This window comes from Cavia porcellus, unplaced genomic scaffold, assembly GCF_034190915.1.
Source record: "Cavia porcellus strain 051 isolate PalLab524CR breed Dunkin Hartley unplaced genomic scaffold, mCavPor4.1 scaffold_24, whole genome shotgun sequence".
NCBI lineage: Eukaryota > Metazoa > Chordata > Mammalia > Rodentia > Caviidae > Cavia > Cavia porcellus.
This window is the reverse complement of record NW_026947507.1, coordinates 53,572,635-53,588,878: the sequence shown is the minus strand read 5'-3', so window position 1 is coordinate 53,588,878 and position 16,244 is coordinate 53,572,635. Positions and strand designations below refer to the sequence as shown.

At 39.9% G+C, this 16,244-nt stretch overlaps 1 protein-coding gene across 19 annotated transcripts in view; it reads right to left on the bottom strand.

Moving 5' to 3' along the window:
* Positions 1-16,244, bottom strand: part of Trdn (triadin) — a 319,660-nt gene that overhangs the window by 267,755 nt on the left and 35,661 nt on the right. For all 19 annotated transcript variants that reach the window (XM_063235062.1, XM_063235064.1, XM_063235065.1 and 16 more), the window contains exon 2: positions 7,719-7,928. In XM_063235062.1, coding sequence (XP_063091132.1) covers positions 7,719-7,928 — 210 coding nt within the window. The remainder of the gene's footprint in view (positions 1-7,718; positions 7,929-16,244) is intronic.

Sequence of the window (16,244 nt, the reverse complement as noted above, 5' to 3'; positions counted from 1 at the left end):
GTTGTGTTACAGACATTTTAAGCCTGGAATATTTCCAGCTAAGGGAACCTAGACTCATGTCAAATAAAGGACATTCGCCATTCCAAAACAAAACCATAGACAACTTTTGGCTTCTCTTATGCATGCTAAGTATCTACATAAAAACTGGGGAATAAAATTATCTATTTAATAATAAATATGTATGTATACAATGTAAGGCTATTAGATTAATTAAAGATTCGTTTTCCTTCCCTTTCTTAAGCCCTGCACTCAGCTGCTCTGCACAGATCTCTGCCTTCACACAGAGCAGAGGAGAAAGAGCTGGTCTTGCAGTGCACCTGTTCCTTTGGTACTGTTGCTGTGTTGTGTTTTTCTTATTTTCATACTTTCCTGGAAGCATGCTGAAAAAACTGCTGGCAACTTGAGTTTAGATCATGCAAATTTTGTTAAACAGTATAGGTCATTCAGTAAGCTGCGAAATAGGGTCTTTAAGACGAATGAGACAGTCCTTGCCTCTGAGATGCCTGGGGTCCAGTCAGGGAGACACAGTTTTTAACACATAATTTAAAGGCAACTCTGAGCACTATGGATATGATCCACTATGCACACACACTTTATGCAGCGATACTGTACTCATGGCTGAGCATCTGCAATGCAAAAGTTACCATCATCCTTTTCTTGTTTACTTATAAAACTGTTTTAGTGCTTGTTGAGCTCATTCTTTGTGCTAAACACTTGAAAGCACTAAAAAATTGACTAAAATAGACAAAGCCATTTTTCTTACAAACTTAACAGATCAGTGGAGAAAAATATATTTTAAAAGTTATGTCCATTATATTCATACAGCTCATAAGAAGTGATACGAGTAAACATTAAATAATATGATGAGGAATTATGATAGATCGCTTTTTCACCGGAAGTTCTGGAATGATTTCTAAGAGGAAGTGAGTTTACACAGAACACTGAAAGATGCGGAAGGCCTGAAAATACGAGACCTCGATGCCTGGTGCCGTTTATAATCGTATTTTCCTGTATAGATAAATTTATAAATCTCAGTATAAACTCTCACTTGATAAAGTTTAAATGAATGGTATAGAACACTGGTTTTAGACTACTGGCTTTTTTGACCCTGTATCCATCACCAGCAACACAGCATCTGACACAAAACTGCGTAATTTTTATTTTGTAAACACAAGTCCCAAAAGGTGATAAAATTATTTTTTGGTTTTACCATAAAATAGAAATAGAAATTAGCATAATTTCAATTTGTTTAAATTTTAAACAAAATATAGGAACAATATAATCTAAGAATGAAGAACATATTAATATTTTTCATTATCATATTTCTTATTTCATGAAAGATCAATAGAGTTTCATTAGGGCCCAGGAATCATTGAACTGTAAAACTCACTTCTTTGAGATACCCATAAGAAGCCTGGAATTGGGTAATAAAATCACATTCTTTTTAGGTATATTGATCAAGAGGAGTAAACCACATGGACATTAAACAGAAAATGAGACATTTGAGATAAGACTGGAATCAGAGTAAGCAACTGAGTACACACAAGAACTGATAAAGTATAAAATGTTGAATGTACTCTATTCTTCAAGTCTCTTAAAACATACCGTATTTATATATATACAGACATGCATATTTATGCACAGAGATAAACATAGATGGATAGTTGATAGGAAATAGGTAGATAATAGAGTAGATTAGATAAGATAGATAGATAGATAGACAGACAGACAGACAAAAACTGTACTTATCGACTGACTTTGGGATTTACTGAAATGATTTTCCTCTGCTAAACTCCTAGCCTGAGAAATAGCACACCTGCTTAACTGGGCTGAGTGCCAAGAAAAAAATCAGGGAAATTAATTTCCAAGAGCAGTAGATAAATGGCACACCTCATTAGAAAATCTATTTAAAAGGCACATCAGGAGATGTCTACAAGAGTTTCATAAGAAATTGATGCTTCCTACCATCATGTCTCTGCCATCTTTCTCCTCAGGTTTCTGATCTTAATTCTCCCTGATAAGACTCAAGTTTGTGTTACAGTGACGAGTGCTTCCTATTGCCAGGCGTGTGTGTTGCACACAGCTCATTTTATAGTAATAGTTACAGGTTGTTTTGAAATAAAGACGCTTTGAGGAGTTCTTGTGAAAGTAACCAGACCTTTTCTCAGATACCATTGTAAAACTACATGGGGATGTTTCCCTGTTTGAATGAGGATGTTAGTAAACTATGACCTTTGTTCTTACACGGAACAAGTTAAAATACACTGCAGTCTATTCCTGTACATTCTGAGCAAGTGGAAAATCTTTAACATTTATTAAGGCCTGAATTTGTAGAAGATACTTTAGAAATCCTATTACTTTGCTCATGCTATTGTTTATAAAGAGCAATCTGTCCCTCCATGAACAAAGAAAAGATGCTTTATGAAATGTTCACCAAAGTCCATGACGTCTGATCCTCAGAAAGTTATGAATTATGAGAGCACCTCTCTGTTTGGGGGAGGGTTTCCTAGTGGAGCTTACAGAGATCTGGGGTGAGATCTCCAGTCGCCCTTGAGAACCTCCACCTCAAGGACTAAGAAATCAACTTGTTCTGCCCTTCTCACAAAGTTCCCCGAAAGCACTTGTTTCCCAGGAGGGAAGTAAAAGCAGTGTGGGAAATGCCAAGGTGAACATCGCCTTGATTTGCAGCTAGTGTCCTGAGGGAACATTTTGCTGTCCATTTCACTCTCTGAAATAGCCTATTTTGGGTGACAAACTCTATAATTGTCCTACAGGGAAGATTTAAAATATCCATGCATAAACTGGAACTACATTTCCCAGAATTCTCTAAAATGTAAAGGTCCAGGTAGTGGGGCGGTTAGCAGAACTAGCATGAGCTGTGCAGTGGTACTGCAGCTTCCTGCAGGCGGGTGCAGGGTAGGTGTTCCCACAGCCGTGTGCCTGTGCCCGCAGTGGTAGCAGCCAACCACTTTCCATGTCGCCTGCACTTCCCCTGAGTGTCCTCTTCCTGGGCATTTGTAAGCCCTGACCGAGAGCTCCTAGCTGAAAGGCACCAGAAGCTAGCAGCTCACAATCATCATTCTAACTGAGGTGACTGGACCCAAATGAGCTCTATTGTTTGTCCTCATCTTTTCCTCTCTGTGTCCATCTCCCCTTCCCAAATTCCAGCCTGATGATTTCAGACTCAAATGTGTGGCAAGGGACCTGCGTAAACTGCCAAATGGCCTCCCATCTTAAATCCTGTTCTAGCTCACTCAGCATGGTCCTGCTACTCTTGGCAAACTTTGACAGCAGTACCACTGTTTGAATATTATCTGGACATTGCATTTGGTAAAAAGTTGGTGGGAGGCCTAGGTGACATCTCTTCCCCGAACTGATGAACTTGGTGTCCTGAAGTCTGCCTCATGTATTAAGAAGGAGCAACCTCACATACCATGTAGAATAGAAAGCAAGGTGTTCCACCTGTTTTTCACATGAGGAGTACAGATCCTTGTAGCGTTAGCTTGTGGGGTACAGAGGCCTAGAGGAAATCCAGGCTTCTGAAAACAAGCCCAGAAACACTGGTGCTGCTTGTGCTTCACAAGTAGAGAGTGCGTGTGGAAATCAGATCCAACTCTGAAAATATGAGAATGGAATGTTACCTAGAGGGAAGTCACTCTTCTCCATGCAATAGCATACGTGCTCATGAAAATAACTGGTTACTCTGTAAACAACTTGTAACGGCTCCAGGTGTTCACCTGCTCCTCTCAAGCACCACTGAGCAACTGAAGACCCAGGGGCCGCTCTCCTGACTCTCTCCTTCAGGACCCTGTCAGCATGCTTTCTTCCACTCCTCGCCTTGGCTTTAAAGCATTACAATTGGGGAAGTTCAAAAGTTGCATCAGAATCATGATATCAATCCCCAGTACCAGTTGAAATTAACAATTAAAATTAACATTAAAGCATGAAGTATCATAAATATTTTGAAACCCTTTAAAGCAAATTTTTTTCTATGAACACGATATAAAAAACAGCTTGGATCTTGCTAAGTGGATGAATGGAATTAAAATTTAATATAAGTAAATGTGTCCTGTCCACCAAAAGACTATGATAGATACAAGTTTTATACTATAATTATGCCACATCCTTGAATTTATATTCTTTCAATTCCAGATTCCATGATTTAAATTTTAATGAGCTAAAAGCATTTAAATTTCTTACTAGAAGCGTTCATACATTTCTACTTTTAAATTTCAAACTTTCTGATTACTTTTTCATTTCAAATCTATTGATGAATTTTTATTTTCTAAAATATGTGCATCATCGTTTTCTTTGTACTTATTATTAAAATATTTGCTTCTCAGCGGGATTACTATAGGATACTCTTTATATCTGATTAGTTATCTAGAGAGTAGGATTTGCCCATATAAATTCTGACAGTGAGACCTTGTAGCAGGCAGTCTCCAAACCAGCCGTAACTGAGCTCTGTCTGCCGGCAGAGCCTCATCCCTTGTATCCCCTCTCCCAGCACCAAATGGAACCAGCTTGTGTAAACCACATGACGGCAGAAATTGAGTAGGGGGTTTCTAAGTGTGTGCTACAAAAGCACTGTGACTTGGGCTCCCCTGTCTCCGGTCACTCACTCAGGCGCAGTCCACCTGACCTGCTGTAAGCACACAGCAGAGTAACTCAACATCGTCACAATGCTAGCCTGGAAGTGGGCTGCAGTCCCTACTAAAACCTTTACTGCAACCGCACCATAGGCCCTAAGACAAGACCACCCAGCTGCCCCACTTCCAAACCCTGGACCCCCGCATGATAGGTTAAATAATAAAGGGTTCTTGTTTTAAGCCACTTACTTTTGAAGTAACTTATTCTTCAGTCATCAATGACTATCACAAGGTATGCAAAGTCTAATTTCATCTTAGGAGCAGTTTATTTTTATATTCTAATTCTATTGAATTTACTTATTAATTTTAAAGCAGATCAAAGTATTTAAATTAGATAAAATTTTACATTTATGTTTCATCACAATGTAAAAACCTGCTTCAACATCAAACTGTCAGAATTCTTGGTTCCTTAAAGTAACACGCATTAGCAAATCTATGTGGTAAGCACTCATGTCCAATGATGAGTACAACAGTCCTTGCTTGGACAAGTTGGGACTTCTAAGAGGGACAAATCAAGAGATGTTTATAACAGAGAATGTTAATTGTTCTTAACATAGGTGTCCCTAAGTTGCTAGAAGAACACAAATAAGGTACAGTATATTGTTCCTATGAAGTCTCAGAACACATCACAGGAGAGAGAGTAGGTCTTCAAGGAAGAGTAAGTATTTTCAAGATAGAATATTGAACAACGAGTCTCCACTGCTAGTGGTATGAATATAGATACTGCACTTATGATAAACCACTTCAAATGCACTGCCTTGTATGATCCTCAGTCTTACTCCCTAAGCAACACTAGAACGCCCACTCGCCAAATGAGGAAGTGGAAGAAAACAGAGGCTAAATCACGTCCCCACTAACACAGAGCTTGCAAGCAGTGAGGTCTGGACTGAAAACCAGGCATGGGAGGCACAGAGTTCATGGTTTTAGCTGTTCACTCTCACTCTGTCTGCTCTACCAGGCATGGAGTGCAAGACACAGTGGGGTGGGAATTTTTAGTTTGATGAGGTCAACAGAGAAGGCTGAAAAAGAAGGGAGCAGATGCCCCACGGGAGGGAAAGGAAGAGCAGAGCCACAGAACCGACCTCCCTCCCAAGCAGGCAGTTGTACTTAGGCCACTGGATCCAGCTGTGATTTAGGCAGATCCCTTCTCAGCATTATTAAGGGGCAGGGACTAGGTTGAAAGAGCCTAGAGGAGAATGAGTGTGTACCCTCAAAGAGAAGGGACGCATGAAGGGTGGTGATGGAGACGTGGGGTTGCAGGAAGAGATCACATTTGTGGGCTGGTGAATCTGGAAGTCGTGGAGTCTGGCAGTGCTCAGATCCAAGGACGCTTCTGGAAGGAATTCAGGGTTTTCCACTAAGGAACGAATAGGCAGTCACGTCATAATAAACACAGGAAATGGAAGGAGAAGGAAGAAGAAGCCTCACATTGAAGATGTGCTTACTAATCCCTGAAGGACTACGCAGTAGTAACACGGAGGCTATTTTTTTCCTATTAAGTATAATGCCAGTGGCATAGATACAGGATTATCCATAGCACTGCGTAGCAGTGGTTCAATGGAAGGTATATATGGTATTTAAGGATTCTGATATGAAAATATAGTTGTAGGTAGCTGTGCTTTTTATTACTGAAGAATAACTTGTTTTCAGTAGCAACATCTATATTATACATAGAAAAATAATTTTACAAATATTAGATTTATGTATATGTACTATAAAAGCTAAGGCACCATATTTTATGATCATATTTGGTTATAAAACTTAATTAAATGAATCATAGTAAAAGAAAGGTTAGGTGAAATATTAAAGTTCATATAGGTTCAAAGGAAATGGAATTTCCTAGCATAATGCAACTTTTTCACTTAAAACTCTAAATCACAATCTTCTATGGGAGACAGCTCAAATGTGTATCCTTCTTAAGAGCCTACATTGCCCTAAACTAAAAGCATTGCCTTTGTAGAGCAGACATTTACAGCAGGATAAATTGGTCCCTGCCTTGCTAGACATCACGGACAGGGTCCATTCTTGCTGATGCTTCCCATAGTTTAACTGCCAACAATACACACGGCCCACGTTCCCACAGTCACAGCTCCTGTTCAAACAGGAGAGTCTGTGCCTTTATGACATTTATATTGCATTCCTTTTGGTTTTTGTGGCAAAGCTATTTCTTAACACATTTTCTGATAAGTAATGGCTGAGTGAAGTCAGTGTGAAACAGAGGGTCCGAAAGCACAGAGAATGCAGCTTATGTCTGCGTCCTGCTGATGCTACTTCTATTGGGAAGAAGGAAATGGAGGATAACTCATTCCTCCACTCGTGAAACAGTAATTGAGCTCTCAATTCACTCCTTTTTTCCAGGAAATCACCACCAATAGTGAGTGTCAGAGGTTGAAATAGATACATATAGTTTAAAAAATACAAAAATGCTGAACAAAAGATGAACAAGGTGCTCAGAATCTCATAATGAAAAATCAGCTTTTCTGCCGTATTCCTCTTTACTCCAAATCCATAATGATATATGGATACTCAAGGTGTAGTGTCTCATTACAAGTAATCCTGGGGAAATCCTTTGAATGGTCTCTGATTTCAGAAATTTAAAATAGGATGACGGCAAAGAGTCTATTGGTAAAGAAATCTTGGGACTAGATGACAAGGAGACTTAGAAATAATTTAAAACATTTTCCATTTGCCGGAACGACTATTTGTTTGGTCTGCTCTGCTTGTACGTGGCCAGGCATGACATCCACAAATTATTCCTTATTAATGCTTGATAAATACCAGTTGCAAAGCTAATTCTCTACCTAGGCTTTTTAATCATTATTTTTACAAAATTGCCGCGTTTAGCTTGTACTCAGCGCTAGAACTACAGATACAGATTTCATTTGTAATCAAACACATCAAAGAGAATGGAAGGAAAGGGGAAGGTGAAATCTGACCTCGGAGCACCTCAAGCACACTCGTGGGTGCTGTGGCTCTTACACTAGTTTCTGGTGGAGAGAAAAAAATAAGAGCTTCAAATGGGGTGAGCAGCGTTCATTTGATTTAAAAGCTAAGTTGCACAGCTCTTACCTGAGAAGTTTTTGTAATCCACTAAGTCAAACATGACCACGGCGACAGCCGACCACGTGACGATGAGGGCGATGACCAGCAGCCAGGCAGCAGGGGAGCTGAAGGTGGTCACTATGTCCTCGGTGACTGTCCTCTTCAGCACCTTCCCCGTGGGCCTGGGCACCGATCCGTTTTTGCTGTCTATCACGGTGGTAGTTGTGGATGCATTTCCTGGTCCAACATTCAGAAAGAAAAACACGGTTGAGAAAGGGACACCAGAAAGCCCACTACCGGGTCTCACATCTGTCTCGGGCATTTTCTGCAGGGAGCGCGCTAGGCGGGAGCAGGGCTGTGTCTCATCTCCCCGTCCACATCCTCACTCCCTGGCCTTTAACTTCACTCTCGGGCAGCCATGAGCACCTCTAGTTTCCACGGCCCCACTGTGGTCCCCTACACCCACTGGCATAAAGAGCAATGGTCTTGTTTGTTGTTGTTGTTGTTGGGGTTTTTGTTGTTGTTTTGCCAAAACATCTTTTCACAGCCTGTGCCTTTATTGAGGATCATGTCAATCACAAAAGCAAGAGAAAGCACCTCAGCAGAGGGCCAAAGTCCCTGAGGGGAAGTGAGGGTGTAGCTCAGTGGTGCAGAGCTTCCCCAGCCTCACACTCACACACTCACACTCACACACACTCACATACACGGTGACACTGCTTCTTGAGATCCTGGCTTAACTTTACAATTGGTACTTCTATCAATGTCATCAAATGTCTTTGGGGGTAGCTAGAGCAAAGGAAAAAAATAATGTTGAAATAATTCTAATAATAGCCAGTAGTTTTCTGTTCAAGTTTCCACAAAACTCTTAAGTGTAAGAGAAAATACAAAAGCACAGGAAGAACAATAAATGCATAAACAAATAGATAAATATAATTCCTAATCTCACAATGCAGCAACAATTTCTGTCAACAGGTTGTGTTCTGCACATATGCACACATATGTGACCATATTTTTATTTGTTCTTGACAAATCACCATCCCACTGTCTTTCACAAATGTTTCTAGTTAATATACCGCAAATAGGCTCTTGTGGCAGAGGCACCTTTTAAAAGTACCACTCATGCACTTGTGCAGCTTGGCATTTCAGAGCTGCACATAATTCAGTCAAACAGCTCCCCACACCATTAGGATATGGCAGGAAATTTCCTGGTACACTGTAATAATTGTTCCTTTAGGAGACATTCCCAAGTAAGGAACTGTTAAATTCAAAAACAGAAACCACACATCCACATTTGAAAATTCATATGCTTTTAACTGCCCATGGCAGTAGTCTTGCTGCCCTAGCCTTGCTGGTCCTGTGTATCTATATTATCTAACACATTTATAATCATGCAGGAAGAAAATTGAGCTTCATTTGCAGTTTATGGATTTAAGTTGTTAATATGCTTATTTTTGTCGCTCTCCACACTTCTACTCTGGTGAAGTTTTCCATCATTTTCCTAAGCGATTTTATACATAAAAACACAAATGATAAGGGCTGGGGATTTAGCTCAGTGGCACAACACCTGCCTAGAAAGCACAAGGTCCTGAGTTCAATTCCCAGTACCAAAACAATAAAAAATAAAGTAAAACAGAAAAGTACAGTAAACACACAAAAGATTACACTTTAATTTCTGGCTGTGTTTTATCTTCTATTGTTCGTCTTTCCCCATTATAATACCTATGTGTACAGTGTGATGCTGGACCATTTCCTAACTCATTTTTCCCTGTTGAGGGTGCTGCCATTGTAATCTGGAAAAGCCCCTCATTGATGTAGAGCCAGCCTGGTTATCCTGACATCCCGACTCACAGAAAGTTGTATCTAGCAATAATTTTGAGGTCATCAGAAACCATTTCTTATGTTCCTTTAGGAACAATTGAAGACCAACCAGACTCTCACAGCATTCGCAATCCCAAATTGCACACATGCAAAATAAGTAACTGAATACTAAAGAGAAAAAATACCAGTGTAAGCATATTGTGCAAGAAGCACAAGATTCTGAACTATTTATACATTAAATACAGACCACATGTCCAAGGCAATTTAATAATTACCATTCAAAAAACAAAATACTCTATTAAATATTATTATATTCTTTTCAATTTTACTATTGTTCCTAATTTACAATGTTTCTATGTGCTAGATATAAAAGCAAATCTAAATTTTCAAGTTTCTTTGACATTTTTGTAAAGCAAACTCCACTTAATTGAAAGCTTAGTGATAGTTTCTCCTAGAATGTTCTACATTATAACTGGGAGGGTTAGTCTTGTGAAAATGAAATAAATTCTCTGTAATCCCTAAAGATCTCCAGGTGGCACCACGGTGCCCCTTTCCATTTGTCAGCCTCTTGCTCCATCTCTGCAATTCTGACTTTCAGTTATGTATAGCTTTTGTGTGGAAACAGTAAAGCAAACAAATATTGCAAAGTCTTTTTCTGGTGCTGAGGCTTCCAGGGGGTTGAATCCAGGCCCTTTGCAATGAGGTGTGTTTACTTTTTGTCTTGCTTAAATGCAAAATACACATTTAAATACAAACTAAATTCAAGCTTAAATACAAATACCAAAAAAAAAAATTTACTTGTGCGGTTTAAATTTTCAGAGAGAGTCTTGCTAAACAGCTAAGTTGGCCATGCTGGACCCAAACTGGTGACTCTCCTGATTCACCCTCCCGAAGTGCTGAGATTACAAACCTGTGCCACTGTGCACAGCTAAGTTATATATTCATGGAGGAGAGATGAGGACTGACTTCTGGTTCATCCTTGTGTTACCTGGATCGCCGGAGGGTCACCTCTACACTACTCCCAAGAACAGCAAACAGCTGTGTGTGACAAAGGAAAATGGCTTTGATTTACCGGTTTGTGCTATGGGAAGAAAACTCGTGTACACTCTGCACATTTCCTGGTACGCAGTAATTATTTAATGAATGGCAGCACGAGAACCCGTAAAGGGCATCATCATCATTGTCATCATTGTCACTACTGCTGCCCCCACTCCAGTGCGTCTGCGGTTATGACTCTGCTACAACTATTAGTAGCTTCACAGGGAAAGCCTGGAAAGTGCGATTAGCCTCGGAAAGCGAGGCAGATGGCCTGACTCCAGTAAACACAGAGATTTGTTTCCACTTAATAAGCACTTACATGAGGATAAGGTGTGCTTAGGGAAAGAAAAGGAGTGCGAGCCCCCATCAGCATTCTTTCCAATCAATTAATTAATTCCTTGTAATATAAGGGAAAAGTACCACATATTGTAATTTATTCTTATAATTAGAGGCTGTTTTGCCCCACAGGCAAAATTAAGAGAGATGATCTATAGCAAATGAAGTTATTTCATTATAGCCCAATTGTGACCAGTGTAAGCGAGTTCTTAAACTAGGAAACCAGAATTTGAGCCCTCTAAGCAGACATGTATGGAGCATGCTCAAGTATAAATCTAGTTCATAAGACAACTTTTATGCATTAGAGGAAACAATGAAATCACAGTATGCAAAGCTGAGCACTTTAGTTAATAAATTCTTACTCTATTCCTTTCTTTTGTGGTGCATTTCATTTCTTACTACACTTTTCTTTAAGACATCAGACAAACAATGTAAAATTTTCTGAACCCTTCCCAAAAAGAAAGTCCAATACATTCAAACGTACACATTAGCAACCAAATGCAACTCATACAACTGTTTCTTTGGTAATAGTTTTGAATCTGAGTCCATATTTTCAAAAGACTAATAAGTTACTGAGGCACAGCACTGGAAAAAGATTTAAGATTTGTGAATGCTTTAGGTAGAAATTAACAATCCTGACAACAAATCTCCTTTCACTTGTAGAAAAGCTGTGGGAATAAGCATTCCAAGCTCACAAACTCAATTTAGTAGAAATGATAGCAAGATGGAAAGACACTTTTATGATAAATCTTATAAACTGTACTTGAGGTGTTGTTTACCGAAGGAGAAATTAGAAAGAAATCATATCATATCTTCTCATTGATTTTCAAGCCAAATTCCCACCACTCCTAATGGTAGTTGTGGAAATGAGTGAGTGCCAGGAGTGCTCTGTAATGAGATTTAAGACCCAAGTGGGCCTGAAGTGAATCCAATCCCTAGAATACCGGTTGGCAGGAGAGTGAGGGAGGTGCAGGGCTTTGGAGTGGCCCACCTGAAAGCTGATGGGTTGCTAATCTCTGGCCTTCTTATGGAGAGAGCGCTGTAAGAATTGTTTCTGCACCTCCAGTTCACTTCAGGGTGTGACGTACAGGGTGCAAGATAAGGTCACATGAAACCAAAAGTACAAGTTTATTCAGATTTAGCATAAATGATTTAAATCTTGAACAAATTCTTAAAATGCAGAAAAACTTTAGAAAAAGCATGAATTTCTATATTTTTCTCTTTTGTCAGGAAAAAATGGGAAACTATAATATTAATAAGCAATACAAACCCAGAGTTAAATATGACTTTTATGTGTTTTGACCACATTTAAATTCCAAATTTTAGTTTGCTTTGCGATTCTGCCAAGACAGTTGTGGTTCAGTTTTTAAGATGAAAATGATAAACTTAATTCTAAATTTTTATTATCTATTCTCATTTAAAATTAAGACTCAAAAGCAATGAAAATACCTTGTGAACATCTGACGAAAAGCAATAGACAAGTAATCCGAAGGTTATCTGCGTAAATAAAACTGTTTATTTGCCTCTGTGAACACGCTAAGACGTGTGTTCATTTTCCATTCATGTTCATTGCAGAAGCCACATTGAGCCAAGAAAAATAAAATTGAGGTGAATAAACTGTCTTCTCTGACAGCAGGTCATGACAAATGCAAGAACAGAGTATGTAATCTGAGATTATTTACTGTTTGAGAAGCACTTCGAAGATGACAAGAGGTAGTTATTGATACGAGAGAAAAAGTGAGCGGTACCAATCCTATCCTGCATAAACGGGACCACCTCCCTTCAGAGCTGGTATTTCAGCATCGGTGCAGAGCCTCGAGGCTGGATCACAGGACTCACAGTAAATAGTTTTACTTTGGTTCCTTTTGATCCCATACACATTCTTCTGAACAACAAAATCAAGTTGAAAGAATGGGGATCACCCTGAACTGCCATAAACTCAGCCCAATAAAGCAAAATGAGGGGTTGCTTAAATACCAGTTGCAGGCTCCACAGCCACATGATCCATGGGAGGATAAATCACAAACCTGGAGATAGGAGACTCTGAACCTCACAGTGTTTTACTGATCAGATGGAGACCCTGCCAAGCGCACCTGCCCATTATCATTCCTACAGGACTCTGAAAAGACCGTCTCCTCCTGTGGCTCAAAAAAGACACCCACATCCCACAGCAGCATCAGCAAAATGCTGTGTCCTCCTTACACAAAAACGCTGATTATGAGGTCCACACTGGACTAGGCGATGTGGACTCTAATACTCCTTCACGGTATCACTTCTAAATGCAGACAGCATAATAAAGTACTTGCTGTTCACAACTACAGTGAGAGCACAATGCCTGCCCACGTGCAAGAGCCATGCTCGCTGGACTTTTGAGGAACTCAAATAGCAACTTCGTAGTCTATTGAAAAGACACTTTTGCAAATAAACTTGAAGGTAAAAGAAATCTACTTGTTAAAACTTCACTAGCCCTGTTATTTATAGAATGTCTATGTGCTGGATACATAGAAAGCCATGAAAAGCAAATTATATTTGTCTACAAGTGAATATAAACCGATCAACCATCAATCTTGAAAAGGAAGAGAAATCATAATCCACAAAAATAATCTTCTTAATAATAACATATCTTAATCTGTATATGTATATATAAATGTAAAACTTCTATGTAATACTAACATTAATATCATTTATATATCAATTTATATATGTAATATTAACCAATGTATGTATCTATATCCATTTATCAGTAGGCAACAGGTTTTATGTATTTTTTAATATATCATAAGAAATAATATAATGTGTAGAAGAATACAGACTCTGGATACTCAAAAGAAATAAACAACTATTAACTGTCTTCCAAGGATCTGAATTGCTTTTGACTCAGACCAGAAACTGGTCCTCTGACAATTTCAATGAAAGTCCAATTGCTATCTCTTTCCCCTAGATTTTTAGGATATGACAATTATAATGAAATTTCAAAAGGCAGTTTGGCCGCTCAGGTTACACCCTGAGGTAGGGGTATTTATACATTTTAAAATTTAATTGTCCGCCCTCCACTTTTCCTATCTTCCTGCAAAGCTGGGGAACTCCTCTCTGCAGACAGGACTTGGGCTTGGGAGGGAGCTGAGCACTCCAGAGCTCAGCCTCTGCCTGCTGAAGGTGGAGGGTGGGGTATCCAACAGTCCCCACATTTTCTGCTGGAACAATTGCGCAGCGTTGCTGTGCTGGTGTCTGCGGTGCGGCCTACTGCAGCAGTGGAGCAGCAGTGGGAGGGGGAGAACCAGGACCCGCGTGCTGCCCGGGGGCCTCAAGGAGCCTGGTGTCCCGGCTCTCACAGTGCTCTGGTGGTGCCTGGGCTGCCTGGGGGAACCCCGCTTCCATCCACTGCGTTCACATCATCAGTCAGAGAGGCCTCTGACAGACACTCGTGCTTCAGCTGGGACACAGACAACTGCTCCTCTTCATTTAGTCAGAGCTAGCTGAATAATTGAACATCTTTTTAAAAATTTACTTATTATGGGGGGGGATCCCTCAGATCTCATATGTCACAGTTCCAAGTGAAAAGAAGTCCCTCGAGGTTGGCGAGCTGGATTTCTCCAGGGGGAGTCCGGGAAGCAAGGTCTCTGTCCCCTGGTTACTCTGCTCAGGAAATGCAAGTTCCCCCACATATTTTGAGATCTTCACTCCCCAGCTGAGGGGATTAGGATGTAGGCCCCTAGGAATGACTGTAAGGGTGGTGTTCTAATTGTGGGATCAGGGAGACCCTACTTCTCTTCTACCCAGGAGGCTGCCAGGAAGGGCAGCGCTCCCCAAGCAAGCAGCTCGCCGCCCCAGGCACAGAATCAGCCCTGACCGCGGCTTTCCGGGCTCCCAGGACTCTGAGAGATGAGTGTGTGGTCTCCCAGCCACCTCTTTCAGCCGGTGAGGTGTTTGTACAGCAACCTGCAGCGCCCTGGCAATGATCGGCAGGAAACCCTTCCTGCAAATGCGCAGCTATCCCTGCTCTTTGTGAACCACAGGACACAGCGGTCCAGGTCATGTCCGCCTTGGAGAGTTAGGAATTTGGGGCTGGAATCTACAGAAAACCTCCCTTGTGGGAGGTGTGTGTGCTATGGATTCTGTTTTAGGGAAATAACAGTAAAGTTTTTGTGCGGGGAGAATACCATTTGAATAGGATAAACGTGTGATGCACAAACTGTCTTTGGTTCTTTTGAGAAATTAACTGTCTAGCATGCTAAGATAGGGTTGAGAAGTTTTCTCGCTAGGCCAAGTGTGCCCACATGAAGCGCCATCTCAAGCCCTTGGACTCAGTTGTCCCACTGTCAGTGAACCGCAAACCCAGCAGACCGCTGGGGCAAAGAAATGCTGGCCAGAATGTCTCAGAATCATTAGCATTCTGTGACTTGGTGACTCTAATGGGTGTGTTTTTAGTCTCCTGGCCCTTTTGACCCACACGAAGTCACAATGATTCCACTGAGGTGTCCCCAAAGCTTCCTCTCCCCATCCAGTAAGAGTACAATGACCTCCAAAAGTCTACAACCATGCACACTCGCATCCTGCACATGTATGGGGTAGTAATAACACACTAGTCTTCCTAAAACCCGACTCAACTAAAATGCTGAATTCCTCACACTGCAACAATTACTTTGAGAAACTTTAAGAAAATGCAAGAACTAAGACCTAAATTTATTTCATGTTCCATATTTGTCTGAGAGTTTTTAGGCAAATAGCATGAAGCAATGTGTTTTACATTTATACATATTTATATTATTTTTAAATGTACAACTATTTTTCTATTTTTAAGGGCATTTTTGTCTATTTTGGGGAAAGAAGAGGTAATTTGTTAGCTTAATATTTTCCATAAATGAATGTACTTTCATAAGGACATTTAAAGTATACTACAGGTAAGCAGGGAAATGACTAATCTTGTGTACCCCCAGGGCATTCAAAAAACAATTAAAATGAGGTATGCTTATTTCCATGATCTTCAATTTTTGTAACACAAATGTAATTGCCAGTAATACAGGCTGACACTTTCTATAGTTATTCTAGAATTGATGTTTTGCCATAATTGGATTGAAAACAAAGCTGTATTTTTTTTACCTCTAAAGCAGTAAAATATTTGATGATTTTGCAAGAAAAATGCATACTTAGATTTGAGTGCTATTGTAATAGAACATTATGGTTTTGTTTAATTTGAATATAATTTTCATGAAGTTATTTTAAAAGTTTAGAATAGATCCGAGAAATCCAGCCCATATCTACATCTTTCTGGATTGAGACAACATATCTTATCAAGAAAATAGAAATATGACATCTCATGAAGAAAATATAGTATGAAAATTTAGAGAATGACAATTTCCC